Source organism: Thamnophis sirtalis, unplaced genomic scaffold (assembly GCF_051295495.1).
Source record: "Thamnophis sirtalis isolate CommonGarterSnake01/CBP01778 unplaced genomic scaffold, rThaSir2_p1.2 scaffold_1, whole genome shotgun sequence".
Taxonomy (NCBI): domain Eukaryota; kingdom Metazoa; phylum Chordata; class Lepidosauria; order Squamata; family Natricidae; genus Thamnophis; species Thamnophis sirtalis.
The window spans coordinates 43896583-43924427 of record NW_028261381.1 but is presented as its reverse complement, the minus strand read 5'-3'; the positions used below and the strand labels follow the sequence as shown (position 1 = coordinate 43924427).

The 27845-nt window shown below is 37.1% G+C and overlaps 3 protein-coding genes and 1 long non-coding RNA gene across 8 annotated transcripts in view; 3 read left to right on the top strand and 1 right to left on the bottom strand.

The window, feature by feature from the left end:
• Positions 1 to 14043, top strand: part of CCNT2 (cyclin T2) — a 34896-nt gene extending 20853 nt beyond the window's left edge. The window contains exons 7-10 of one of the 4 annotated variants that reach the window (XM_014055037.2): positions 18 to 181; positions 2746 to 2816; positions 3949 to 5038; positions 12668 to 14043. In XM_014055037.2, coding sequence (XP_013910512.2) covers positions 18 to 181; positions 2746 to 2816; positions 3949 to 5038; positions 12668 to 12744 — 1402 coding nt within the window. In that variant the 3' untranslated portion in view covers positions 12745 to 14043. Of the gene's footprint in view, positions 1 to 17; positions 182 to 2745; positions 2817 to 3948; positions 7402 to 12667 lie in introns of those variants that run through there. The other 3 variants (XM_014055038.2, XM_014055036.2, XR_001312848.2) reach the window with 3 other exon arrangements.
• Positions 11871 to 19907, bottom strand: MAP3K19 (mitogen-activated protein kinase kinase kinase 19). Its single transcript, XM_014055034.2, has 4 exons — positions 18447 to 19907; positions 17676 to 17816; positions 14083 to 14780; positions 11871 to 12082 (listed from the first exon to the last, which is right to left on the bottom strand). Exons 1-4 carry the CDS (start codon positions 19905 to 19907, stop codon positions 12016 to 12018), a joined length of 2367 nt encoding a protein of 788 aa, XP_013910509.2. The 3' UTR covers positions 11871 to 12015.
• A 480-nt stretch (positions 19908 to 20387) lies between these two features.
• On the top strand, positions 20388 to 22356 carry LOC148049387 (uncharacterized). The gene is made up of 3 exons (XR_015696101.1): positions 20388 to 20521; positions 21667 to 21845; positions 22225 to 22356. It is a non-coding gene; the product is annotated as an uncharacterized LOC148049387 (long non-coding RNA).
• A 3335-nt stretch (positions 22357 to 25691) lies between these two features.
• Positions 25692 to 27845, top strand: part of RAB3GAP1 (RAB3 GTPase activating protein catalytic subunit 1) — a 28712-nt gene continuing 26558 nt past the window's right edge. For both annotated transcript variants that reach the window (XM_087711150.1, XM_087711144.1), the window contains exons 1-2: positions 25692 to 25738; positions 25899 to 25954. In XM_087711150.1, coding sequence (XP_087567276.1) covers positions 25694 to 25738; positions 25899 to 25954 — 101 coding nt within the window. In that variant the 5' untranslated portion in view covers positions 25692 to 25693. The remainder of the gene's footprint in view (positions 25739 to 25898; positions 25955 to 27845) is intronic.

Here is a 27845-nt window from a genome sequence, read left to right as displayed (position 1 = left end):
AACATTCCCGACCACAGTCTGCACCTTACTACATTTTGTCTTCAGTACAAGCCAACTGTGATAGCATGTGTATGTATACATTTGGCTTGCAAGTGGTCTAACTGGGAAATCCCCGTATCAACGGATGGAAAACATTGGTGGGAATATGTAGATGCTTCTGTAACTTTAGAATTACTTGATGGTAAGTAATACCAACTTTCCTACATCCTTTTAAAATAATTGCTTTGATTGTGAATACACTGTATCACAGCGTATATTAAGGTAACTTATTAAGGTAACTGGGTAACTTATACATTGTGTTTAGTTTCCTGAAGACTAAGGTTTGATCTTTCAGAATGTAATGTGAGCCATCTTCTAGAGTCTAATTAAGAAAGTTTGGGCTTCATTGAGCTGTTGGCTTGTTCTTGTGCAGTGGAGTTTTCCATAACCATCTATGCTGTCTTCAGATTTCAGACCACATCTTTCTGCAGCACATTTGGGAAGGGAGAGAAAATATTCTGCCAGGTGATGTGATTGCATCAGTGGGATAATGATATAGATACAGTTACAAAACTAAATGTAAAAAACCCCTACCTGTTCTGGGTTTAAATTATATGAAATACCATATTCAGAACAAGCCTATTAGCCAAGTGAAGAGGTACAGAAAATTTGAACTTTACAATAACCATTACCATCTAATGGTCATTTTTAAAGTTCAAAGTTTAGTAGATGCGGATTTAATAAGAGGAAGTAAGTTGTGGCCATCTGACTGAAAGTATTTTGGTATTCTGATTGAAAATAATGTGAGGAGAGTCAGTCTGGCTCTCTGTATTTTTCATCTTTTGCTGACCTTTTCAGTGAGTTGCCACCTGCAGCACAAGAGAACATCCTAATAAAAATATTAAATTAATTTTAGGCAATCAATTAAAATGAAAATTCTCAGAACCATGAAAATCTACTAGCTAGCTATGTTTAGCTAGCAAGTAGCAGTTCTATCAGTGCCAGTTCACATAAACAGAACTAATTGGAAGAATTAACTCTGTCAAATAGGCCATTTGGGGAGGAAATGTTTTTTGGGAGGTGGGGGAGGGTGTCTGTAAGGGCCTGTTTTCAAAAGTAAGAAAATGAGAGAGTGAAATTTTATTTCCTACCTACCTAAGAAATTGTAACAATATAAAAACAATACAAATATTAGAAAAGAAACAAAGAAAATAAGGAAGAATAGTGTAAGAAAGAAAATCAGGAAAAAAAGGTTGTTATATGCTACCCGGGGTCACTTTTTGTGAGATGGGTGGCCATATAAATGTAACAAGGAAACCCCCCCTCTCTAAGAATACGTCATAATTTCATTCTTTCCATAAGCTACCATTTTCTCTTTCTGTCTAATTAAAATGAGACTCTGTACTGATAGACAAGTTTTGCCTAATTTATTTTACATTGATACATTTGGAACTTTTTCCTCTGGAATTATCAACTGTAGATTGCAATTCAACCTTTAAACAATGAATTGAACCTAGATCATAAGGAATTATATTATCGAGTCTTGTCTCTCCATGAATACAATATGAATTCAGAGGCTAACAAATTTCTTTAAGCCAGCATTTAGACTCGGAGATATAGACATTTTTCCATGAATATATAATTCTGTTTTTTCCATAGTCCAAGCACTAGTCAACATTCTTCATATATTGATAGATTTCAGAGGTTTAGAATATAATTCAACAGACTATTGACACTTTAGCCATAACTGCTTTTGAAGAATCTGGTTCACCGTATCAGTAATATTTAACCAATATGGTATTACAAGTTGTGAAGACAATAACACACATACCAAAGTTGGTTGAAATTTATTATATCTTTAGCATAAAAATAATGAGTTAATTTTCTTAAACAATGTTCCAAGACACAATGTTGTATTAGTATTTTGTATTAATGTTGCATATATTTTATTGTATACTACTTCAGAATTTCTATTTTCTGAAGATTACAGAAATCTAGGTAATTTTTTTCTATAGTTTGTAATATTTGAAAAAACATGTTGTATAAAAATGAAGAATCTTGTTGATGCAAAGCAAACAGTAAATGCAATGCTTTTTACTGAGAGTACATTTTAGCAGTGATTGTATAAAAAGACATAATGTCCTGCTTCCCATATAGCATTAGGACACAATAATTGGGTTCAAGCATCAAGCTATGATAAAACAATTGTTATTAGGCCTTAACATGGTGTGATCAATGTTTGAGCTGTGAGGACTTGCAGCTCCATCTCCCAATATTTGGGGGCCGGGGTGTGTGTGTGATGCCGTGATATTAATGGAGGGAGAATAGCCAACATTTTAGAACCATCTCAAAAATTACCCCAATTTTGCTTGAGGGAAAGCCCCATAAGAATCATTTTCTGCGACACTCTGAAAAACAGGCTAACATTGCACCGGCAATACCAAATTTTGAAATCTTGAGGTGAAGAAGGGGAGGGCTAATATGTGTCACACGTTGTCCACTTTTCATGTTGTATATATTAGGAAAAAAGTGCCTTCCTCTCATTCTTTGCATATTCTTAAGCATTGCCATATGTAAATTTTTATGGGAGGAGATAATAACTGTTAACAGCAAGTCTTAAATCTTAATTTGTGTATGCTTTCTTTGTATAGATAAAAACTTTTTATCAATAATAAAATTGTCCTTTTTTTTTTAGACTGAAAATTAACTTAAGGATTTTAGCTAACAATTCAAATGCATTAATTTTACATCTATTTTCTTTCACAGAACTAACACATGAATTTCTTCAGATACTGGAGAAAACTCCTAGTAGACTAAAGAGAATTCGAAATTGGAGGGTAAGAATCTCTTGGTAAAGACTGTTGTTGCTAATATGTTAATATGTGGGCCTTAATGTTCTGCTTTAGCTTTCTTTTAAGTATTCTGGACAAATCCTAAATAGAATCCAATGTTGTATATTTTCCTTCACTTTCCTTTTTCCTATAATCACCATATCCCTTTTAAATTATCTGCTTGTTTGTTAAGAGACCTGCTGAGCAGATTTTGAGGGTCCGTCTTCTTCCCCCAGGGTTTCATGCGGTAACTGGAATCTGCTTCTATTTATACATACATGGTATTCCACCTTAAATTTTAAAGTGAACCTTGATTTTCTTAAAACTATTTGATTTTCAGGATAAATCTGTGTTAAATAAGTATAAAGCAAAAATGCCAATGAAATTGAACGATTTGTTGTTCTTCATTGGTGGAATATGGAATATAACTGGACCACCTCTGACTGATGCACAGATTCCTTAGTTTTTGAGGGGTCACTTTTTAGATCAGTGGCCCCCAACCTTTTGAGCACCAGGGACCAGTTCCGTGGAGAGAGGTTTTTCCATAAACCAGATGGGTGTGGTTTCACATGTTGCCTGTATCCGGCAGAGGGGGCTTCGCTTATTTGTGTAGCTCAGTTTTTGGCATGCCACAGCGAGTGCCGGTTCACGGAACATGGTTGCAAAACTTTCAGGAAGTGTAGACTAGACTGGTAATTTGAAGAAAACATCTTAAAAGATGATAATGGCGAAGGACTCTATGTTGCTATTAAACAAAAGTATATGAACATGTCCATATAGTCTAGCTTACCAGGAAGGAGAGTTTACTGTATAAGCAGATTTGTGCTCACACCAAAGTAAGAGGGCTGGCGAATGATACTTGGAAATTCTTTATTTTCCCATGTTTTTTAAAATGCAGGGCTTAGGATAGGTCCTGAGAAGCCATATGAAAGATAGTGTTGATGGAATGAAATGGGAGAGAGTACAAATAATGTTTTCCAAATTTGGATCCTTGCCTCTCTGTTCATAGCATTGACAATCATTGTGCTTATGCATTCTACTCTCTCTGGGATCTGTGTAACCCCCGTAGAACTTGAAACGTCCTTAGAGATTGTACAGTTGAGAATAGATACTGACTTACTTGTATGTTCTTGCACAGGCTAATCAGGCTGCTAGGAAACCTAAAGGAGATGGCCAAGCATCTGAAAACTCTCTTCTCAGCTCCTCTTTAGTTCAAAATTCCATTTTGGTGGATGCTGTTGCTGGCGTATCTGCAAATGCAAGTTTCCAAAAACCATCAACGTCCACATTTCCTGCCCCAGTTCCTTTGAACTCAGGAAATTTGTCTGTTCAAGATAGTCAAGATAATCTGGCAATATTAGCTGCAGGAATGCCAAGTACCTCATATAATTTGTCAACACACCAAGATTGGCCTCAGCATCAAGAACAAACGAGGACAGAGCAATTGTATTCTCAGAAACAGGAGACTTCGTTGCCAGGTGCTCAGTTCAACATCAATTATCCATCAAGCTCGTCATTGCAGTTACATTCCGGATTGCATCATCGAGCCGACAAACTCTCTGAGTACTCTATAGCCCACAAAGCAGGAAACAAACATGGGCAGCTTGTCTCTGGACCTACGATAATGCCTCAGAAAATGTCACTGGATAAATACAGAGAAAAACGTAAGCTAGAAACCCTAGAACTGGATATAAGAGAACACTACCTGGGATCCGAGCCCCCCTATAAAAAACACACCCAAACATCAAACAGCAGTTCTGTAGCTTCCCCTATTAAAATGAAAATTCCTATTGGGGGTGTAGAGAAACCTGAAAAATACATGCCAGACAAAAAAGACAAAAGTGGCTCACTCAAATTGCGGATCCCTATTCCTCCCACGGAAAAAAATACCACTAAAGAAGATCTGAAAATGAAAATCAAAGTCTCTTCCTCGGAGAGGCATAGTTCTTCTGATGAAGGAAGTGGGAAAAGCAAGCACTCGAGTCCTCATGTTAGCAAGGAAAAGCACAAGGAACATTCCATGAACCGTCACCACGGTGGCAGTCACAAGCATAGTGGCAGCAGTAAACATGGTAGTGACGGATTAACCCCAGCTGTTCTGAGGAGTCCTGTTGGTTTGAGCTCCGATGGCAGTGTCTCTAGTTCCGGCTCTTCAAGAAAGAAGCTCTTCAGCAATGATGCTTCTCACAACCATCATTCCAAAATGAGCAAAAGTTCCAAAAGTTCAGGTAGTTCATCTAGTTCTTCCTCTGTTAAGCAGTATGTATCCTCTCTCAACTCTGTTTTTAACCTTCCCTTACCCCCTCCTCCCCATGTCACATACCAGGTGGGCTACGGACATCTCAGCACCCTCGTGAAACTGGACAAGAACCCAGTGGAGAACGGTCCTGATGCCAGTCACGAGTACAGTACAAACAGTCAGCATATGGACTACAAAGACACATTCGACATGCTGGATTCACTGTTAAGTGCCCAAGGAATGAATATGTAATCAGTTGTTTAGATTCCTTTCCCTTTTTTAAATTTAAGAATATTAGACAAAAATTCATCATCGTCTAAGAAGAGCAAATCCAGCAGCTGTTGTCCACTTTATATAGATATAGATAGATATGTAACTTATACATATATATATATGTATATATATATATAAGTGCTGCTTTATCTTTCACTCTGAAGAGATTAGTAAATGAGCCTGTCTCCACATATGATAGTGTTATAAATACTCTAATGATACAGAAGGTGCAAAAATCACAGTATTTCCACAACCACAGTTAAGAACAGTAGATTAAATGGCTGCTTTTAGCTGTATGGAATGCCTCATGCATTATTTATAATTGACTATGCCAGCCACGATTTTTGTTGCTTAGTGAATGAATGAGTAATTTTTTTGTGTATTTATACTGTATGTATGATTTGCATGTTTCAAAGAAGGGATATGTAAAGTATACTGACAATGTTTACAACAAAAAGTGGAGAGATTGTACATACATTTTTGTATGTTTAGATATATCATAAATAACTCAGGATTGGAGCTGCTTGTAAGTATAACCAGTGTACCTAACTTTTTCCCTTGTGTCAGCATCGATAAGGAAGAAACCTCAGTGGCACTTCATGTTAAACGTTGGGCCTTATTTGGGAGCCACTTCCTGAGCGCCATCCACTGCCTGGGGAATCATGTGCTGGTGGGAAGTGGATGAACAACCATGGCAGGATGACCCCAGCCACGCAATGTGAAAATGGCATGGGCCTCAATTTGTCATAAACTAATCGAGGGCTGAAATGTCAGTAACTTTCAGAAGGGGGAATGAAAATAAAAAAGTTTATATAATAATCTTTTGATGTGAAAGTGCATTTAAATGTTTGGCTTGATGCAGTAATAGACACACAGAGCTGTTAATAATGGTTATATAGATTAACGTGATTTAAGAGCTGAAATACATAAAATTTCTATAGTGACATTAGTAAGTTTTTTTTTTTAAACTTAAGTTATTAGTGGATAGGGATCACTGTTTTCCATTAGCATTTCATACAGAACGCCACATTTTGAATTTAAAAAGTGTGCTATGTGAATAAAATGCCATTTCCTTTACAGGTGGAATACTATCTTTGCAATAAATAAGTACAATTGTTGGTATACCAACTTTTCCCTTATCTCAGACAATAAAATAATTGTCACGTGTGCTACATGAATTGTACTTGTGATTGTAGTAACAAAAATTGAGGTTTTTTCAGATCTGAATAATCACTCTCTAATTAAACCACTAGTATACATTTTTATGGCTGTGTCATATTACTGTTTTCATTCACCTGCCTTTTTTAAAATCAAATTACTGTTGTAAATGTTAAGTTCTTGTTTCAAGCTGATGTCCCATTTTTACCAGCTGTGACTCTTAAGTGCATGGAAATTACCTCAGCGTAAATTCAGTACAGTAGCAACTGTTACTTACTGGGTGTAAAATCTAAAAGATTTTGTTAAGTTATCCTCATATCTGAGAGGGATCCACTACTTAGTAAAATCAGTTCTTGCACAGTTTATGCTCTAATTGGTTACAGACATTTCAGAAAAAAATCTGAAATTTTAAGCCCTTTAGCTACATTAAAAGTGCTTTAGATAATTGTTGAGCATGTATCCAATTAGTGGTTACAAAATAATGTAACTACTGTTGCATCAATTACTATGTAATATTTAGTTGCCGGTAATGCAAAACTTTGTACTGCATACTTGAATACATTTATTTGAATTATGGGTGTCTTTTTAATACTTTAACATGGGCACTATGAATAATGTATCTTCAAATTTTAATCTCCTTAGCTCTTCAGTCTCTTTCATCCATACTTGTTACTTCTTCACCCTTGTAATTTTTATATTGAGAATATTTCTTAAACCCTGTATTGTGAAATTTGATCCTGCGTTGTTGCATTTTAAGCCTTTTTAGACTTTCTTCACTACCTCATTTATGCTATGAAATCCTCAAAAGCTTTTGACATACAGTGTAAGAAAGATTAAATGTTTTAAACTGTGATTCCCAGTAGGAAGAAGACAAACCAGTAAATGTTTGCTTTAAATAAAATTTATTTACAAAGTCTCATAGTATTTGCTTCCCAGCTTGTAGCTTTGCCTTGGAATGCATTTTATTCATTACAGTTTGAAAATATAATGGACACATGGCTATAGATCTAAATAAAACAACCCCTGAATTTTACATTTATTGAAATAATAGTTGAACTTCAATTTAGATACTTGGAACCCAATCCTTTGTATTTCTCCACAAGTAACCCATAGGATTGGGATTCAAGCCTGCCCTTTCTCCTCTGTTCTTTAAATTTACTATATATGGACTGGATTTTTTTTTCATTTTCATTTTCCTACAAATTGGATTCTCTTTAAGATGTCAACCTAATTGAAGAGCTGCAAATAAAGAATCCAAATTCTATGATGTTGATCAAACTCTTAACAGATCTGAAGAGTTTTACTTAATATGTTAATGTATGAGTACTTGCTGTTTCTTGAATATAAAGAACTGTTCATAGAAAATGAGTCCTACTGGGCAGGAAGGATTATTTTACTTCACTTGGAATGTACTTTTAGGTGGCACTGGAATTTGTGCTTGAGGGGTTTATATAAATCTTCCCCTTTTTAGGCACATAAACTCACAGCAGAAGTCTTTTCCATGTAACTTTTAATGCAATTTATAGAGGTGTATGGAATTGTTATGACTTAATTCATTGATCTACTTGCATTTTCACTTACAATTAATATGATCTAAAGTTACTGAATTTTATAATCCATTATCATTGTTTATAATCATTATTAACTCCTTTAGTTAAGAAATCTACTGTGGGGAAGAACGAATGTTCCCAAGAAAGATAAATACCGTTAAGTGTTAAACATGTTGCATAACCTGATGGCTTAACTCCTGGACATTTGCTTTGGTAAGAATGAAATTCAGTGTCTACTCTTGGCCATGAAATTTGGAGAAAAGTCGCAAGGAAGAAGCATTTGCTCTCTTGCTGCTCTTTTCAGTGGAGGAATTATATTCATATTCTTAGATTCTAAACTTTGAAATAATTCATTTGTGTAGTCAGTGTGTATATCCTGTTTAAAGCATGTCAGGCTCCCTAGGAGCTCGTGCACTATTTAAAATTTTTAAAAGTATAAAACGTATTTCTGAAAAACAACACCTGAAACTGCTAACTTTGTATTCCATGTGAGTCTAGCTTTTAACTTAAAATTACTTTTAATTTAGAAACTTATAGTATTTTCCTCTCATTCCAAATATGCCTTTAAAGAATCTATATTCCATTCAGAGAATAGGTAGACAGTGTCTGAAATAAAGAGAGAGGGTTTTTTGTATTTGTGCTGTAGAAGCAACAAATGTCAAAGAGGAATTAGAGATGAAACTTATGGAAGAGGAGGGAAGTTACAAGGAAATAGTCTTGGGTAATAATACATCCAGGGATGGAACAATGCTTAATAGCATATAGCAGCATCTGATTTAAATAACTAAAGTTCAAGGAATCTGAAAGAAATGGGAAGAAAATTAGACATTTTGTAACAAATTATAATCATTAAACTGGTATAAGAAATTTGAAATCTCTGAAAACATGTTTTTTTGCCAAAGGAAAATAAGCTTTCATTCTGTGGAGGAAAAAAGCATAATTATTGTGAAGCTCGGTCATAGGAGCATAGATAAGTTGATTTTGATTATAATTTCAATGAACCTCAGCAGACCTTGTCAGTCATCAGAAGTGATAGTCCTATAAAGCCCAACACTGAAAATAGCACATTTCTATCTACTATTATTTCATTCATTTTGACAAGGCTACTGTACTGAGCTTTGATTAACTCATACATGCATGACTTGGATTCTTGCATTTAAATATGACTTTTTTTTTTAGATGGCTCATATTTAATCTTGAATAAATTATGGGCAGACTTCAAGTTACAAGCAGAATTGGGACTGGCATATCCATTGCTATGTGAGGGAACAATACTAGCCTAAAATATTTTACTTCAGAAGAAACTTATTTCCTCTTGTCAATTCCAGAAGCATGCAATAACATTTCTTTATGCATTAAAATGAATCCGAACAACTGGCTTATATGATTTTGGGAAGCATTTTAAATATTTAACATACAGAAACTGTAAGACTCCAAATACAGAGATCTTTAAAAAAAAATATAATTCACTGCCAATTTCGAGTATGAAAGATGGAAGGCAGCCAATTTCTAGATGAGGGTATATTTAGTACAAAAAAGCTAATGTGAAATTAAGGGGAGTTCGATTTCTTATTCTGTATAAATCTGCATGTTTCTCAATTACTGACTTTCCACATAGGAAGCAATATAGGAAGGATACCAAATCTGCAGATGATAATTTTAACTAGGTTCTTTGTTTCCAGATTACTGCAATTCATAAAGATTTCATTGTAAAGCTACATTTGCTAAAAACAGTGAAAAAATGTTTTATAGAGCAAGAAACAAGGTAGAACACTGCTATCACCATGCATATTAATGCTGACAATGATGTAAATCTGAGTGAAATGGAGGATGACAGGACAACTGCAGGACAGGATGACTCAGATGTGAAGAAGTTTACAACGAAAACCAAAAGATACATAAAAAAGGAGCTAAAGGTAGTGAGAAAAACTGTTATTCCATTTGCAAGCAGGTGGAAGAACAGGCATTTTGTAGCATAGTATTAAAACAATTCTTAATATAACTAAATTCGAGTAAATACCAATCTCCTTGATACAGGTTCCCCACAGGGTTGTGTCTTGAGTCCACTACTGATCACCTTGATGACCTACGGCTGCTGTGCCAAATCTGCTACAAATCATATTGTGAAGTATGTAGATGACACAGCAGTGGTGGGTCTTATCCGGGACTACAATGAAGATGCTTCTAGGGAAGAGGTGAAGGCTCTGATGGACTGGTGTAATAAAAGTAACCTGGTTCCAAATGTTAACAAAACAAAGGAGATCATCATATATATTAGAAAAAGCTGGCATGGTCATATTCCACTCAGTATCAAAGATGCAGCTTTAGAGGTGGTCAGTATTAAGTCTCTGGAGTGCAGATAACTAACAATCTGGTCTCTCCGCACATCATCCTTAGTAAAGTGTGAAGCATTTGCATTTCCTGAGTCAGATGAAGAGAGCACATCTTTCTCCTGTCCTGGACACTTTTTACAGAGGCACAATTGAGAGCGTTTTAACAAACCGCATCACTGGTTTGGTAGCAGCAGTGCCTCAGAGAGAAAGTCCATACAGAGAGGTAAAGGACAGCTGAGAAAATTCAGGATACTGCTTATAAGCACTAGGTGCATAGAGCTCAAAGCATTGCTAGAGACCCTACACATCCACTTCATGGTCTGTTTCTGTTGCTCCCCTCTTGGAAGAAGTTTCAAAGTATTTCTAGCAGGACTACCAGATTCTGTAACAGCTTTGTTCCCTATACCATCTGTCTGGTAAATTTTCAAACTTTGTTTTTCTCGCCATGTACATGTATACATCTTAACTAGACTGTTGTTTCTCCACGCCATATATGTGTTTATATGCATAATTTTGTATTTATTTGTCATGTTCATGTTGTATATATTGGAGGTGGAGACCCTTTGAGAGCTGTATGCAACAAAATTACTTTTTAATGTATGCCGATTAATGTACATTCAAAGTGACAAGTATACATTGCAGCCAAACATACCCTCAAATTACTGGTATTTTACCCAAAATACTATAAAAAATGCAGATCATGTTATCTATAGGTGACATTTTTAATGGTCTTACCTGGAGATAAAAATTGATTAAAAATTTGAAGGTTGGCTTATTCATACATGGGCTTAGGTGTGTGTGTAGAAAGGGAGGGAGGGAGGATGAATCAAGAAATAGCAAATGAGCAGGTGAATAGATTGCCTTAAAAAAGGCAGCTTAGACTAGCTGCATGTCTCAGAATATCCTGAAATAGAAAAGTTAAATGAACTTTGCAATATATTTGAATGTTGTTTTAACAAATTTTTCAAATAATTTTTGAACTTCATTGGAGCTGCCTATCTTGATAAATATAGAGATGAGTAACAAGCTCCATCTATCTGTAATATTGCTTAACATATACAAATAGACACTACAGTGGTGATCCAATGGTTAATATAAAAGGATTTATGTCTGGGGACATTTACACTGGATTGTGGTTTAGCATTCCCACATTTACATATAATACAATAGGTTTTGGAAAGTACTGTTGCTTAACCAAAATTTGAGATTATCAGGAATACTTTGTGTGCTGATAATTTAAAAGTATTCTCAAACCTTTTAGATTCTGGCATAAACTTTTAGACTCAAAAAACTTTTTGAGAATATTTTTGTTTTTGTCCAGGACTATAAAGGTAGTTACTTTTAGCTTAGGGTTATAAGTTGCTTCAAAAGTTTATATGTCTCTTAAGTGGCTCCACTGGAGTGGGAAGGCAGAAATATGAATTGTTTTGAGTAAAATAAAATAAAAGCCTGATAGGTTTTGAACTTATTTACATGCACACACACAAACACACACTCACTTGCTAAATCCTTTGTATGAAATTCATTTAGAAAAGGTAAAGATTTACTATTTTAGCAACTTTTACAAGTTTTATGCCAATAGTTTCTCAATTTAGAAGACATTTTCCCAAACAAAACAGTTTATAGCTGCTTGATAGAAGCATTGCAAGGTTTCATGAGTTTCTTCTTATGAAAGGGTGCTGCAACAATTCTAAGGCAGTAGGCCGCTCATGTTGGTCCCTGCATGAAGTGTTAAAAAAAAACAAATTAACAGTAAGGCAATAAAACCTTTGGTACAAACCATGTTACTCATGATTTTTTATCTGTTTAATAACTTCTTTGAAAGATGTACATCTGGTTCTTAGAGTATGTTGCATTAATAAATGCTCTGTCTATTCAAATGTAGCCAAAAAGATAGTGCTATGCTCTGGGAAATTACACCAAAGTATTTACATTGCCCCAAGTTCTATGTTTAAACAAAATTATATTGATATTAATGTTTTAAGATAATTATTATCCAGCATTTGAACTGAAGTTCATGCACTTAAGTTTATTAAATTTGTTTCTCATCCTTTTTATGCATATACAAATCTGTAAAGTAAAATCAAACTTGGTTTTCTCCACAAAGTGATAACGAAGATTCCTATGTAGCTAAGAAACTTTAAATTTAATGCCATATGGCCAGCTGTCAAAACAAATAATTTATTCAGTTATGACAATGTTTTCTAGTATGTTTTCTACTGTGCAACTACCCTGGTTCCTGGTAGTTATTTAAATGATAACTAAAGTTTTCATATTACCAGTGTTCTCTTATTTTCTTTTCAGATGGATATGTATCAGAAGAGTCTGTGATATTGACATTGCATAAAAATGGTCTACACAGTAGCCGAGGTTACCATTGAAAACAGTTTGGAAATTAATATGGTTGTAAGAAATATGTTTTAAATCCTTTACAACTTATCATTCTGGTATTGGAAGATTCACCTCTCCCTGCGTAATCCTACACAAATCTTAAGGACATCTTCAAAGGTTTCATAGGAATGGATCTTCTTAGTAGGACCTGTCTTATCATAACTTGCTTTCAACCAATTTCGTTGTATTTAAGTACAATGACAATAAAGATTATACTTACTTCAAAAGTTAACTTTCACAAGATAGGCAGGTAAACAAGTTTGACTAGTCTTAAATGGAATATAGCAATAGCACTTAGACTTATATACCATTTAATGATGCTTTATAGTGCTAAGTGGTTTACAAAGTATATTGGCCCCAACAATTTGGGTCCTCATTTGACCTCGGAAGGAGGGCAGGCTGAGTCATTCCTCGGCCGATCAGGATTGAACTCCAAGCTGTGGACAGAGTCAGCCTGCAATACTGCATTCTAACCACTGAGCCAACATGGCTCACAACATGGTAATTTTCTGCTAAAAAGTAATTTATGGCAAGGAGATGTTTCTTTGGTCCCTGAAGCTCTCACATCTCTAGAAATTTTAGGAGTTTTCTGAATCAATCTATGGACCCAAAGATGATTACAGGGAGAGAGGAGAAGGGATTTTTTCTTATTTTCAAAGGAAATCCATTTGCAACGCTGGAGGAAAACTAGGTTTTGGAAAATCAATTTGATACAATAGTGAAGGTGCTGGACTAGAAACCAGAACACAGTTCTAGATGTGCCATGAGCATGAAAACTTACTGGGTGACTTGGGGCCCCTCTCTCACACACAGGTTTGTTGGGGAAATGGGAGGAAGAGTATTAAGTATGCTTGTACAGAGGGGAGGGGAGATAATTATTTACATAGAATTGGGTGAGGGACCTATGGCCTTTTAACTGTCATTATATCCTACAACAATTCTAGGTAGTACGTCCAATAGGATGGAACATAGGGAATTGCAAATCAGTAATGTCTAAAGAGCCAAGGATCCCCATATATTAAATTAGTGGCACATTCCTGCCTATAAAAAGATTTGAACTAACTACCTGACAGGTATCCCAGAGGCTTTTGAGGAAGACATGATACACAACTGAAGGATATATAAGCTTGCACTGTATAGAAGGGGCTTATCCTCAATCCTAACTGCAAAGGTCAGAAAAGATTAACATGTTATGTGAGTTTAATTGTGATTGAACTGTGATATATAAACTACTATTTTATCTTTTTAAGGAGCTCAAACTCAATAAACCTGATTGTTATGTGTTTTAATGTGAATAAAACTCTAATTTTAGGTATACCATCACTTACCTTGTTAAACATAGATGTAAAAAATCAACTGCTTCGTCTGAGCAATGTTTGGGTAGTGAAGGCATAAGTCCTTTATGAACAGCTATGTAAAACATGGCTGCTAGTTTATTCATGGCAGCCAATGGTGGCTTTCCAGTGGCCATCTCAAAAACAGTGCAACCAATGCTCCATATATCTGATTTCCTTCCATAGCCAGATTCGTTTATAACTTCTGGTGCCATCCAATATGGAGTGCCATGTACAGATTTCAGTGGTTCACTATGTGGATTAGTCAGACTCCCGCACGCTAAGCGCTTTGCACATCCAAAGTCTATGAGTTTGATTATACCATTAGGCATAAGCATAACATTGTTTCCTTTAATATCTCTGTGGACCACACAGTTTTTGTGTAAATATGCAACTCCTTGTACAATTTGCTTTGTATATTTACAAAAGATCATTTCTGACAGTGGCCCAAAGCGATGAATAATATTGGAAATGGAACCACCAGGAACAAATTCCATGAAGATGCTTACTATGTTATCTTCTAAACTTGTTCCCAAGTACCCTACAATGTTGATGTGTGTTAAGTTTTTCAAAATCTCAACTTCTTCTTGCAGTTTCTGGTATTCCTTTTTATTCCCAGCTTGGTCACATGCATTCAGTGCTACTTGTTTCACAGCTATTAATTGTCCTTGGCTTGTAAGTCCGCAGTATACCTAAATATCAAACCAGATCATTTTGAAGTAGAACCAATAAACAATTATATTTTTAATTTAATTCAGCTTAATCACTTCAGTACTAGAAGTCCAAATGCCCCTCTTCCTAAATGTCAAACAGCAGTTCAAAGAATCACTTACATAGGGAGATGCTAGATAAAAATTGGTCAAAAGTGCTATGGTTTTTACTCCTGAATAGGAAGTTAGACTCAATGGCATCTTCTGATTCAGTCATTTTATGACACTATAATTGTACAGTTCTATTATGTGTTTCATTTCTATCCTGCCAAATCAAAGTCTCAAGGAAAGTTACAACTTATATGACACCCAAATAAAAAACATTACAGCAACAATATTGATTCAACCTCTTAACTGGTAGACCTGAAAGGTCTGACAGTGTGACCCAATCCAGGCTAACATTAGACTAGCCCAGGGGTCTGCAACCTTAAACACTCAAAGAGCTATTTGGACTCATTTCCCACCCCCACACCCCTCACTCTGTATCTATCTGTCTCTTGCCTCTCTGTGTGATTCTGATTCGCCTGTGCCTCATCTCTTGCTTCTTCCAGCCCTTGTTGGTGCTGGGTTGCTCACGGAGACGTGCAACCTGCTCTCTGCGCCAACCTATGCCATGGCTAACACCGCTGCTGTTGCCAGGGGCGAGTGGGACAAGGTTGCATTGTGGTTCTGTGTTGTAATGGGTGCCAGGAGGAGGAGAGGACCCCGTCTCCCCCATGGTGAAATGTGCTAAATTTCACTGTGCTGTGCGAGGTGTTGCAAGAATAATCAGGCCATGGAGGCAGCAACAGCAGTGGCAGCGGCCACTTCTCTCCGCAGCAGAGGGATGAAAGGAGGAAGCAGCAGCAGAGGGACAAAAGAGCTACATGCAGCTCCAGAGCTGCGGGTTGCCAACTCCTGGACTAGGCAATGAGCCAGATGACTCATTCTGATGAACAATAACTCTGGGATTTGTTGGGATTCAGTCTGAGCTGATTTGACAGTCCCAAGCACCAAGGATATTCATAGCATCTTCACAATGGACTATAGAAGAGATCTGTAGATATCATCAACATACTGATTACTTATCCCTTTCCCAGGGATTTCATGTGGATCATGTAAAAACATCAGGGAAAGGTAGAAAACATGGGGGAGAAGGCTCCATCATGTATAGCAGATGCTACAGGTCTGGTCCCTCTTCTCTCATAATCACCAACCATAACTTCTCACTCAGAAAGAAGAACCACTCCTATTTCCCAAGACTTGAAGGAGGTGTAATATGCATCTGACTGAGCATGGGCCAAGTCTTTTGCAGTAAAAATGGCAAAATATGCATATTATTATTCAAAGGCATATTGCCTTTCTATCCCTAGGGTGAATATACAATGGATATGTTCCTGTTGGATCTGTGGATAGAAAGGTGGCCCATTTAGGGTGACTCGGTACTTATTGGATAAACCATGCAGGGCCTCTGTGAGGAGTTTTCAAGGCATGTCAGATAAAAGTCATTTGGAATCATACAGAGGTGGTCTTTCACACAGCTCTAATGTGTGATTGTGGTAAGATCTTGCTTGGTTAATTGAAAAGTGTTTGAGCTTCTTAATACTGAGGAATGCAGCCAGTGTGCCATGCTGCCTTCTATGTTTTGGATCCATGTCCCACCTGGCTGATCAATGCTTCCTAGGAATTGACATGTAGTTGGATCTATGCAGTCGTAGGTGCAGTTCCTCCTCTGAAAGCCACAGTTTGCATTGTGTCTGAAACTTCTCTCGCAGGACTAATAACTTGGAAGAGTCCCCATGATGAGACTAGCTAGTCAGGAAAGCTGCTGTTGGAAAGCTGATACATTAGCAGTATCATTAGCTTCTCCCTACTTTAGTCATAGCCTCTTGCAACTCTTGCAACTTCTCACCTTTGAAATAGGGCATCAAATAGAGGTACATATGATCACACCCAACCAAGTTACACTAACACCTGCCAATATCATGTGTTACTCCACAATTAGGTTGCACAGAGACAATATTTCATTACCTTGGACTTGGCAGTGAATAACAACAACCTGGAAAAACTCCCAGTTGTTTTTCCCCATCCAGGATGGGCATAGACCAGGGCCCATCAAGCTGGCAGGAACCAGGAAACATGCTTTTTCTGCTGTACTATCTGCCCTTTGGAACACCCTCCCACTTGAGTTTAGGATACTTGACTTTACTGGCCTTTTGGAGGGTCTTGAAGCCCTGGATATGTGTCTGGGACTGGGATTCTGAGTGTGTAAAGGGTTCCATTTCCTGGTTACACTGATACTGTCAGATTATAGTTATCTCTTGGCTGCTATTTGTATTTAATTTCTTTCTGTGTTTTAATTGTCTGTCTTCTGATTAGGTCTGGGGACTGAGATCCAGGATCTGGAATGTGAAACCAGTGTGTAACATTGTTCCTGTCTTGCCAAGGAATGGCCCGCTTTTAGTCTCCCACCTTATTTCCCCATAATTACTTGTTTGAAATGAGCGGCTATATAAATTAAATTAAACGAAAAAGCAAACAAATACTTTGCTCATTTCAACTCCCATTTAAATCAGTTATGGAGATGTTATTCCTTAATAGGCTATACATGTAAACATTTGTATATCTAGGATATTTAGTCAAAGGCTAGATTCCAAACAGAAGATGTACAAAATCAACTGAATTAATTACTAGTTGTCTTACATAAAGAAATCTGTTGAGAGATCTCTCTAGTTTTAACAATATTCAGAAGCTTAATTTGATTCCAAATTAATATGTATTAATATATCTCAGTATCTTTTAAGTTTGTGCACCATTTTGAGATATTCTGTTCAAAAGGAAATATTAAAATATTTCAAATACAGTACACAAAATGCAGTCAGACTCAATATAACTTACTGTGCCATATGCTCCTTTTCCAAGGATTTCACCTTTGGTCCACAAAACAGACTCTTGGTTAATTAAGCTGTTTTCTGAAAATGCAGTTTCATGTAAAAGTGGATTTCCTTCCTCATATCCCATGAAATCTGGACAAAGATTCTGCAAATTATGGCAGAAAAACAGAACACTGCTAGAGAAACAATAGAAAATAAATACAGATGGTTTATCAGTTGTTTTGAGAGTTATGTTTACATGTTGTAAAGTCTAAACCACAATATCTGAAATTGGAAAGAATTTCTGCTTCTCATATCACAGCCCTGAGACTGACTGAAGTTGCTACTATTCAATTTGAAATTATTATTCAGAGGCACATGGTTTTATTGTCAAAAAATGATTAAATAAATTTCCTAATTTAATTCGATTGGGAGCCACCCAGAGTAGCTATATAAATATTTTAAATAATAAAATAAAAGTAACTACAAATATAGTCTAAATAAAGAAAATGAACATCAGATGTTGAAGACAGCAAAGGATCATGATCTCCTTGCCCTGCTTAGTGTGTGAACATATCAGGTTATCTGTTGGACTAGAAAGATGTTATTAGTTTGATCCAACAAACAAATTCTTATGCTTTAAGGTTTTTAAAAAGAGATCTAAAAGAATGAAGAGCCCATTTTGCTCTAAGAATGAACAAATAAGAAGAAAAATGTGGAAACTAAAGTACAGCAAAGGCTAAATATTAGACTATCCGTAATATTATAAATGTAGAATGCTATGGTGCTTGCTTACCTTATTATTTTTAACTTTTGCTATTCTCCAGTCTCCACTTTGTGCCTCCACATTTATGTTTCTGGTCATTGAGCTAGAATTGTTGCCATCTGTCCCACTCAGAGAAAGCAGTTGAGCAACTGAGCAACAGAATATGTCTGCTGTTACATCCTTATAATCTTTATAATCAAACATATTTGTATATGACTGAGAGACTGAGTTTGCAAGATAGTAAGTCCATGCAGTTGTCATATTTGCTACCCTGATATTTTCTAGAGAAGGTGAGCTTATTTGGTCTGTAAAAAAGGATGCGGACAGCTTTTGATTATACTCATAGTGTAAAATCTGGCTTGTTTCCTGCTCCACAAGGCAATCAGCTGTTGTTTCTTCTCCATCCCTTAAAGTCCTACTGTTGTTTGCATTATTTGGTTCATTTGTATTTTTCACACAGCTTAAGAAAGGAGCATATTCTGCATGAACTTTAACTTCTGGCCAAAGTAACTCCTGAACATTGGTGGCAAATGCTTTCGTAGGAAAAGCATTATCTTCATTTCCATCATCATAATTATCTGATGTATATTCCAATGATGCTTCTTCAATTGGTGACAAGCCTGAATTAGGAAATACTTTGTTTTGCTTAGCAAGTTCAGGAAACTCAATGGAAATCTGAGCTTGCTGATCGGTATCTTCACAAATGGACTCAGTGCTCTCTTTTGGCTGAATCTGCAGACCAGCAAAAGAGAGTGTCACATCTTTGCCTTGTTCTAGACTGCAACCTGTTAACTTGGACGCCTTTTTTGGTGCAACTTCCTTCTCCTTCAACTTTGGTTTAATACTAACATCCTTATGAAATTTAGAATATGTTTTCTTCTGGGGAATTTTTATTCTGCTACCCTTCTTCCCATTGAAACAGTTGGATTTATATTTCATATCATTATGCCATCCAGTTGGAGCAGAACGCACATTCCTGTTACTCTTATTCTCACCACACCCATCAGGCTTACGGCAATATACCGGAGTCCCAAACATTTCATAAATGCCAGGACCTTTGTCATTAGAATGTATTTCCTCAAACATGTCACTGTATTTCAGATTCAAATGGTCTACTGGGGATTGTACTTGTCCAACAGGCAATGGAGACATTGTTTTTCTCAAAGTAACAGAATTTGGAGGAATACAGGGAAACACTTGCTTTGTAGAACTCTGATCATTATGCTGGAAGCATTTTTTCTCCTCTTGGAGATTATTTTTCTGAAGTTTTGAAGATATCTTAGTCTCTTGGTGAGGCAATCCTAAAGAATGAGAAATAGGATTTTTTATCTTATTTTGATGCTGGATGGAGCTCTTGCCCCAAATCATTAACTTCTGAGCCATTTTGGTACACAGTTTAGTGTTTAAAAGATATCTGTTGCTATTTCCTTTATATCTGCCACTCTTCTTGTGAGCAAAAATATTGAAGCTTTGGTTTATGTTACACAGCATGCTCTTTCTTTAGGGCAAGCATAATCTTGCTTTCAGCAGTTTCAGATTCAATTACATTTTCTATTCAAACCATCTGTTTGGCAAACAGTGGTACAGATGATTCAAGACCTACTAAGTCATTAAAGCATGATCTTTTGTTAGCTTTGCTTGCAACAGCACTTCCAGCACTTTTTTACACTTTTGTTGTAAGTGTACACTCTGATGATTCTGCTTTGCTTAATCTAATTTAGGGCTATTCTTACTTATTAAATCTTTTTCCCCGCACACTCAGAGTTAAAAATATATTTGTGTTGAAGGATTAACATTCTGATTCTTTTACTTCAGGAAATATTTCAGTTGGGCTCTGACTACTATCAGAACTATCAAAATCACAAAACCACAACTATTATTCTCAGAGATCACTCAGAGTTGTACAATTAGTAGATATGCCTCAGATCTGTTGCATTTTGACTAGAATTCAATTTCTTGGGCTTTGGAGTAGCCATAAACTATGCAACATTATTCTGAGTAATGAATATGAGTATCCCAAATGCACAGAGAAGACTGAGGGTGTGATAAACGGTTAATGCATCCCTCCTGCTGAACATCTGCCTGGAGGTCAATCTTCTTGAATGGTGAATGAGAGTTCAGAATATGTGAAAGATCATTAGCATCATTGTCTTTTTAATGTTCTTTCTTAGTGGAGGAAGTTGTATTGCTTTGATAGGTTGTCAAAAAGTTTCTGTAAGTTTCAGAAAATAATAGAAAATTGTTATTAATATTTCAACCAGAAACTTCCTATGTGAATTAAATACAATCCTTAATAAAACACATTTACTTTACTTTCTAAAAGTTACAATGGAAAGAAGAAGAACCCACAATAAAAGCAGCCATTTATCTATGCCTAAAATGTATAGAATCCAGGCTTAGTGGAACAAAAAAGTACAAAACTGGTATATGTAACACATTCACTGTTTTAGTTTAAACCACTTAAAAGCTAAGTGAATGCAAAATGGAATCCAAACAATTATTAGGGCACAATATTATTGTGTACAAATTCTACCATTTGTAGAATTCCCAAAAAGTATATACAGTGAAATTCTGGAAATTGTGAGCCAGTTGGGTGATTTTGGGTCATTCATTCACTCTCAGTCCAACACACCTCACAGAATTGTTGTTGTGGGAAAAATAGGTGGAGGAAATAGTATCAGGTATGTTTGTCCACTTTTAAGTTATTTATAAAAATAATAAAAACTGCATAAAAATAAAAAATGGAGATACAAAAGAATGAACACAATGGGCTTCCAAACAATGGGGCATTCCTTTTATATTGCATTTGTCAGCTGAAATTTTATAAAAAAGATTCCGGTGGCAAGCTCACTCAACTCAAGATGCTGTTTGTCTCCTTTATTCTATTTACAATATCCATATTCAAGTAATAGGTGGAAATAGTAGAAAGTATATTTCTTAGTTGTAACTCATCCTACCAATTGAAAAGCAGTCCAATGCAAATTTTCATCTAGCAAGGGAGATTAAAATATTCCAAATTCCACTTACATCACCAATAAATATAGTTTTAGGTATTATTAACAAAACTAATAAATATCATTCTAGCAGAATCCATAGACCTGTTGTATCACAAATACAATGGATGAATTAAAATTATATACCATAGTTTAAATACTGTAGGTCAATAGTAGTAATTGCAGTAATAGTAAATTTTATATCAAAGCAGCTTTTTTGTTGACATGTCCTATACACTGTTGAATTTTATTTACAGGGAAGAAAAATAAAGATGTTGAAATTCTATCTTACCTTCAATTTGGTTCTTGACTTGCAATAAAGGAAGAAACATGATTGTAGAACTGCTGAGCTCTGAAGATCCTTCTTCTCTCAGCACAAATCCTTCTGATATTGAGAGTTAGGTTCTGGCTGTTTAGTTTACAAGCTGTCACCAAGGTAACTCTCTTCGAGGATTTTGTACAGTGAATGACTGAACAAAGAGGCTTAGCTGGGCTGGGAAAGCAAATGAGAAATCTAGATCTTGGAATTAACATGCTTGAGGTTTGAAGCAAAATTCTAAGAATATACATCACACATAAAATGTATTATTTCACTTAATTTTTGAGTAACCATGAGAAGATGAATGCTTTCTGAAAACTTGATAAAAAGAAATTATCTTTATTTGCAAAAAAAATCTTAAATTATCTCTTAAACATGTTTGCTGATTGAATATTGGCAGGCTTTTGAAATTTGAAAAAAATATGACTTCAGATATCTTACCACTACAACATAAATGAGTTGAACATGTAGTCTTCTCCCTTTTTTGTTTCTCTAGGTTTTACCATTCAGAACCTTGGCTCTGTTTACTCTATGATCTCCAAACTCTAGGTTTAAGTAATACAGGTACTTACTCTGACATTGCCAAGATCTCTGTTTTCACAACCATAGTACATACTGTAATCTCAGTCCTATTATCCTTATTATTTCAAGCACTTTAATTCTGTTAACTTTTGTTTCAATTGCATCCCATGAGTCAGAATCCTCTTTGAAATGTTTCCTGTAAGCCATCTTGAGTCACTATGTGTGAATAGGCAGCAATATAAATTTTCTAAAATAAACAAAAAAAAAAAAAAAGTGAATGGCCCTGCCATTCAATATCTAGATTGGGAAACTCAAATGTGGCCTTAATTAATAAGCAGATAGATGTAGCTGTGTTGTGTGTGTGTGTGTGTGTAGGAGGGAGACACAGACACAGATAAAGCATGGTTTTTATTTACCTATCTGTTGCTCATAAATAATTGAAATAAACCTTAAAAGGAAACCTATCTTCTACCTATTGAATTTGTGTATGATTAGAGACCACTTTTTGTTAAGTACAGTACTGAAGTGGCACAGAGAAAAACAGGGCTTAGTCTCCATTGCCTCAGCATCAGGGTCCACTTCTGTTTCACCACATAGAAGCTCCTAAAGGTAAATGTTCCCTTCGCACATGTGCTTGTCGTTCCTGATTCTAGGGGGCAGTGCTCATCTCTGTTTCAAAGGCTAAGGGCCAGCCCTGTCTGAAGACGTCTCTGTGGTCATGTGGCTGGCATGACTAAACACTGAAGGCGCACGGAACGCTGTTACCTTTCCACCAAAGGTGTTTCCTATTTTTCTATTTGCATTTTTACATGCTTTCAAACAGTGGTGGGTTTCAATTTATTATAATACTGGTTTGCTCGTGCATGCATGCGCAGAAGCATCCGGGCAGGTGGGCGGAGCCTCCCACTGCCACCACTACTGGTTTTCCCGATCTGGAGCGAACGGTAGAAATCGACCTTTGCTTTCGAACTGCTAGGTTGGCAGAAGCTGGGACAAGTAAAGGGAGCTCACTCCGTTACTCAGCGCTAGGGATTCAAACTGCTGAACTCCCAACATTCTGATCAACAAGCTCACCATCTTATCCACTAAGCCACCGTCCCTTATAGAAGCTCCTAGGATGACTAGGAGTCAACAGGAAATACTTCAGCTGGACAGACTTGGGGTGTGTGGGCCCTTAAGAGCTTCACATGAACCCTGTCTGACAAATCATCTCTGAGATCCTTTTTGGATCAGATCCCCCCCCCCCCCGGAGGGAGGCAAAGAAGGGCAGCATCTCATCAGACCCAGAGGAAGGCAACAGGTCCTTCGCCTATGAATCGGAGTCGGGGGAACAGTCTGCAATATGGATGACAAGATACTGGCTTTTGTCAGAGCAAATGAAACAGGAGGGTGTGGAAGAGATGAAAGACCGGTAAGAAAATTCATCTAATCCACAGCCATAAATCAAACCTGGAAAAGGCAAAGAAAATTTGAGAACATAAATAATATTGATGGTCAGATCGGGACTTTTTCAAAAAGAAAGAAAAAAAGGAAAATGGATGGTTGAAACACCAGTCCCCCCAAAAGCTATTTGCTTGAAACAATTGTGGACAAAAAGATAGAAAGTAGAGAAGTGACAAACTCACTCAATTATAAACTCTAAATTTGGTTTTGGATTTGAAGTAGAAACCAAATATTCCGAAGAATTTACTTTTACTGTGTTTGAATTTCTTTCCACTAATATAATAAAAAAAGCACTTCTCACTGATAATGGATAACTTAACCTTGACTGTGCGGGAGGGTTTAATTAAGCAACTTCCATAAATCAGAATTTGGAAAAGCAGGAGGCAAAAGAGAAACGTACCCGATTTTGGCTGTTTGTAAGCTTGTTCCAATTGATATATTTTGAGCATAATATCCTTTGAGGGTGGCCTGGGAAAAATTGATGAGAGTGGAGAGTGGAAAAGACAGGAACAGAGAAGTGGGACAAAAGCCTTACTAGGAAAAATCAGACATCTAGATATGGGAAAATATAAAGCAAGATAAGGGTTTTATTCCTAAATATGACAATAAAATGGAGTTGCTAACTGGTTTAATGTAATAATGGAAAGATAATTAAACAAAGCCCAAAATTTATGGAATATGGATAAATATGAAACTGATATGGGGAGATTGTAAAGCAGAGGTTTGTGATTCACTTTTATACATGATAATTAAACTGAGTTGTGAATTGACTAAAAATGACAATAGAAGGACAACTAAGCATGGGTTAAAATATATGAAACATGGATATATATATATAGAACTTTTAAGATGATGAATAAAGTGAGATGTTTACTGCTTGTTATTCTATATAATTAAGGATAAACTAATCCAAGATATGGAAAAATGGAGAGGGAACATGAAATACACCTACAATGGGAAACTATTGAGATTAAAAGACAGAATCACAAATTGGGGGTGTATTATAATATATAATATAATATAATATAATATAAAAATGAAATATGTATATAGAAATGTATATAGAAATATGTATATAGAAATATGTATATAGAAAAGGAACTATAAATACCATCAACACAAAATGGAGCTTGCTCAGAAGCTGAAATACACCAAGTAAATGAGATGAAGAGTGGGAAGAAAAGGCGAGGTAAGGGAAGAAGGGAGGGCAAGAAAGGGGGAAGAGGAGGAGAGAAATGAGGAGTGAAAAGGGGAGAGAAGGAGAGAGGAAGGGGAAGTAGAGAAGGGAAGGATGACAGAGGGAAGAAAGGAGGTAGGGAGAGGGATGAGAGAGGGAGAAGAAAGTGATGGATAAGGTACAAATATGGTGTATGGAGAGAAGAAGAGCCAATAATTGTTTTTGGGAGTTGATGGTAAAAGGAATTGTTGTAAACATTTAATAATACAATACGATGCTATGTAATAGTATACATGTGATTACATGTTATGAAAATGAAAAAATAAAAAAACTTTACCAAAAAACAAGAAGCTCCTAGGATGATTTAAAACCAGCCACCCATTTTGTGAGGCCCAGAGGAAACAGTGCACCCCATCTTAATTTTCCACAGGATTAAACGCAGGAGCACTTTCTTTTTTCTCTTGCCCTCTCAGTTTCCCCCAATCGACTTTCTCATCTTTGCGGCAATAAACTAACATCAGGACATCAGCCACTGGAACTTGATTCCCTGATCACATTCCTGCAGTTGTCAATTTATCTCGACAACACAATACGGATCGCCAAGATCTATTTCCACAAGCCTCTTCATCCCAAGCCTAAACAGGACCCCCCCCCTCCCCTTGTCCCGCGCAATACGGCGACCCAGTAACAAAAGAAGGGGGAAACCAAATTTCCCTCAGACCCTCCGGCCCTCAGGAAGGTTTCCCCACCCCCACACTCCCGCCCCTATGCCGCTGTGCCACGTGCCGCGCCGCGCCGCGCGCCGTCTTGTCTCCCTCCCATCATGCCCTTCGGGACGCTGCTTCTCAAGATGGCGGCCGACAGTGAGGTTCGTTCGCCGGGTTAAAACCCCCTCAGCCCCCCTCCCTCCTTCCCCTTTCGGGCTAGCGGGAAAGTGGCGCTGCGGTGCCGGTGCTTTTTAACCCTTTTCTTTGTCCGCTCGGTACTTCACTTGCTGCTTCCTTATTTTATTTTATTTTTTTCCACAGCCGGAGTCCGAAGTGTTCGAGATCACGGATTTCACCACCGCCTCCGAGTGGGAGAGGTAAGTGCCTCACCTTTCCGCGGTGTCTCTCTTCCCTCCTTCTTACCTGCGTTGGCATCGATGCAGTTATGTTTAGGGAACCCCGCGTTGTCCCGGGTCTTTCGTCTGGCTTCGGTTTTGTATTTTTTGTATCTGGAATTGCTTTGTCGGATGCAAATGTAAACGGGTAACTCACGAATTTAGAATTTAGAATTTTATTAGAATTTGTAGGCCGCCCTTTTCCCTGAGGGGACTCAGGGCGGCTCACACAAAAACTGGGAAAGGGGAATACAGACAGTAGGACAAAACATGTAATAAAATAGCAAACAACAAACACTCATCATTCGGGCGGGTAACTATCCTATCCCCAGGCCTGACGGGCGAGCCAGTTCTTCAAGGCTATGCGGAAGGCCTGGACGGTGGAGAGGGTACGAATCTCCACGGGGAGCTCGTTCCAAAGGGTCGGGGCTACTGCTGAGAAGGCCCTCCTCCTTGTAGTTGCCAGCCGACACTGGCTGGCCGATGGAATACGGAGGAGGCCTAATCTATGAGATCTTATCGGTCGTAGGGATGTAATTGGCAGAAGGCGGTCTCTCAAGTATCCAGATCCACTGCCATGTAGGGCTTTATGGGTGATTAATAGCACCTTCCCTGGGCTCTCGGCTGATGCAGCACCTGAAATCCTTCTGGGCACAGCTCTACAAGGGGGACTCCTCCCTCTGGGCCCAGCCAGGTTTCAGTAATACATGCCAGGTCTGCCCTCTCGTCTAAAATTAAGTCCCGGACGAGAGGAGCTTTATGTACAACAGACCTGGCATTTAGCGACAACAGCCTGAGACCAGGGTCCTGACTACTTGCGCCATCTGGTCTTGGAGTGGGACTCCTAGGGCCGGAAGGAGGGATCTCTGTAATGTAGCGAACCCTCCTTCCCCGGTAATGGCCTGCCCTAAAGTCCCCGCCGTATCTGCCCCTCCCTGTTACGACCGCAATACCCCGACCCTCTCCCGTGTCTCTGGTCCCCTCAACCACCCCCGTGGCCCCCGCAACTCCCGGCAGGTCCTCCGAATCACGCATACTCATACACTCCCCCAAACAGTCCCCACGTAAAAGAGTTTGTTGGGAGTCTTGCATTGCCCGAATTAAAAAAAAAAAAGGTTGCTGTTGAACAGTGAGGAAAATAAAATTAGGGTTGTTTGAATCTCTGAAGATGGAAGGCTGTTGTTTAATTAGGTCAGCACTGTGACAGAGAATTATTCCTTTTCTGGATTCTATCAGGTTCCTTGATGACGGGATGTGACTCAGAATGTACAGAATATATCAACTGTCTGATATTATAGGAGGCAGATATGAATTTATGAATTACAAAATTTTCTATTTAAGAACCTGTTTTGACATTTCTGTAAGGGTGCTCTGAAATTATGCTGTGTTAAGCAGAAATGTGCTATCTAGCTATGACTAATGAAGTTATTTTATGTGTTTCAGCTACTGTCCATATTTATTAGAAATAGTTATCTATTAATTTTGAGTATGCTTTCTTAAAAGTACATTTCATTTCATTCAATAGAACATATTTTCTAAAATATTTATAAGAAAATTAATTAAGTTGACATCTTACAATTTTGTATGTGCTATTGTGTTTTTTTTCAGTATATTTGTTTTGTTCAAGGCAAAGAAGAGAAAAATGTACAGGAATTTTTACATATTAATTAAATATAAAATGGGAAATGAATAGGTCAAAGTGCTAATATATCCGCTATGATACCATACAGCTTATGGCTTCAAGCTCTATTAATTCTCTCCATCAGATCAAGCTGTGATCTTTAGCAAATGTCATTAGACAGTGATCAAATTGATGAAAGTGAGTCTTAAAGTTCCAAATGAGTCAGAGGAGACAATAGCTTCACAACTTGCA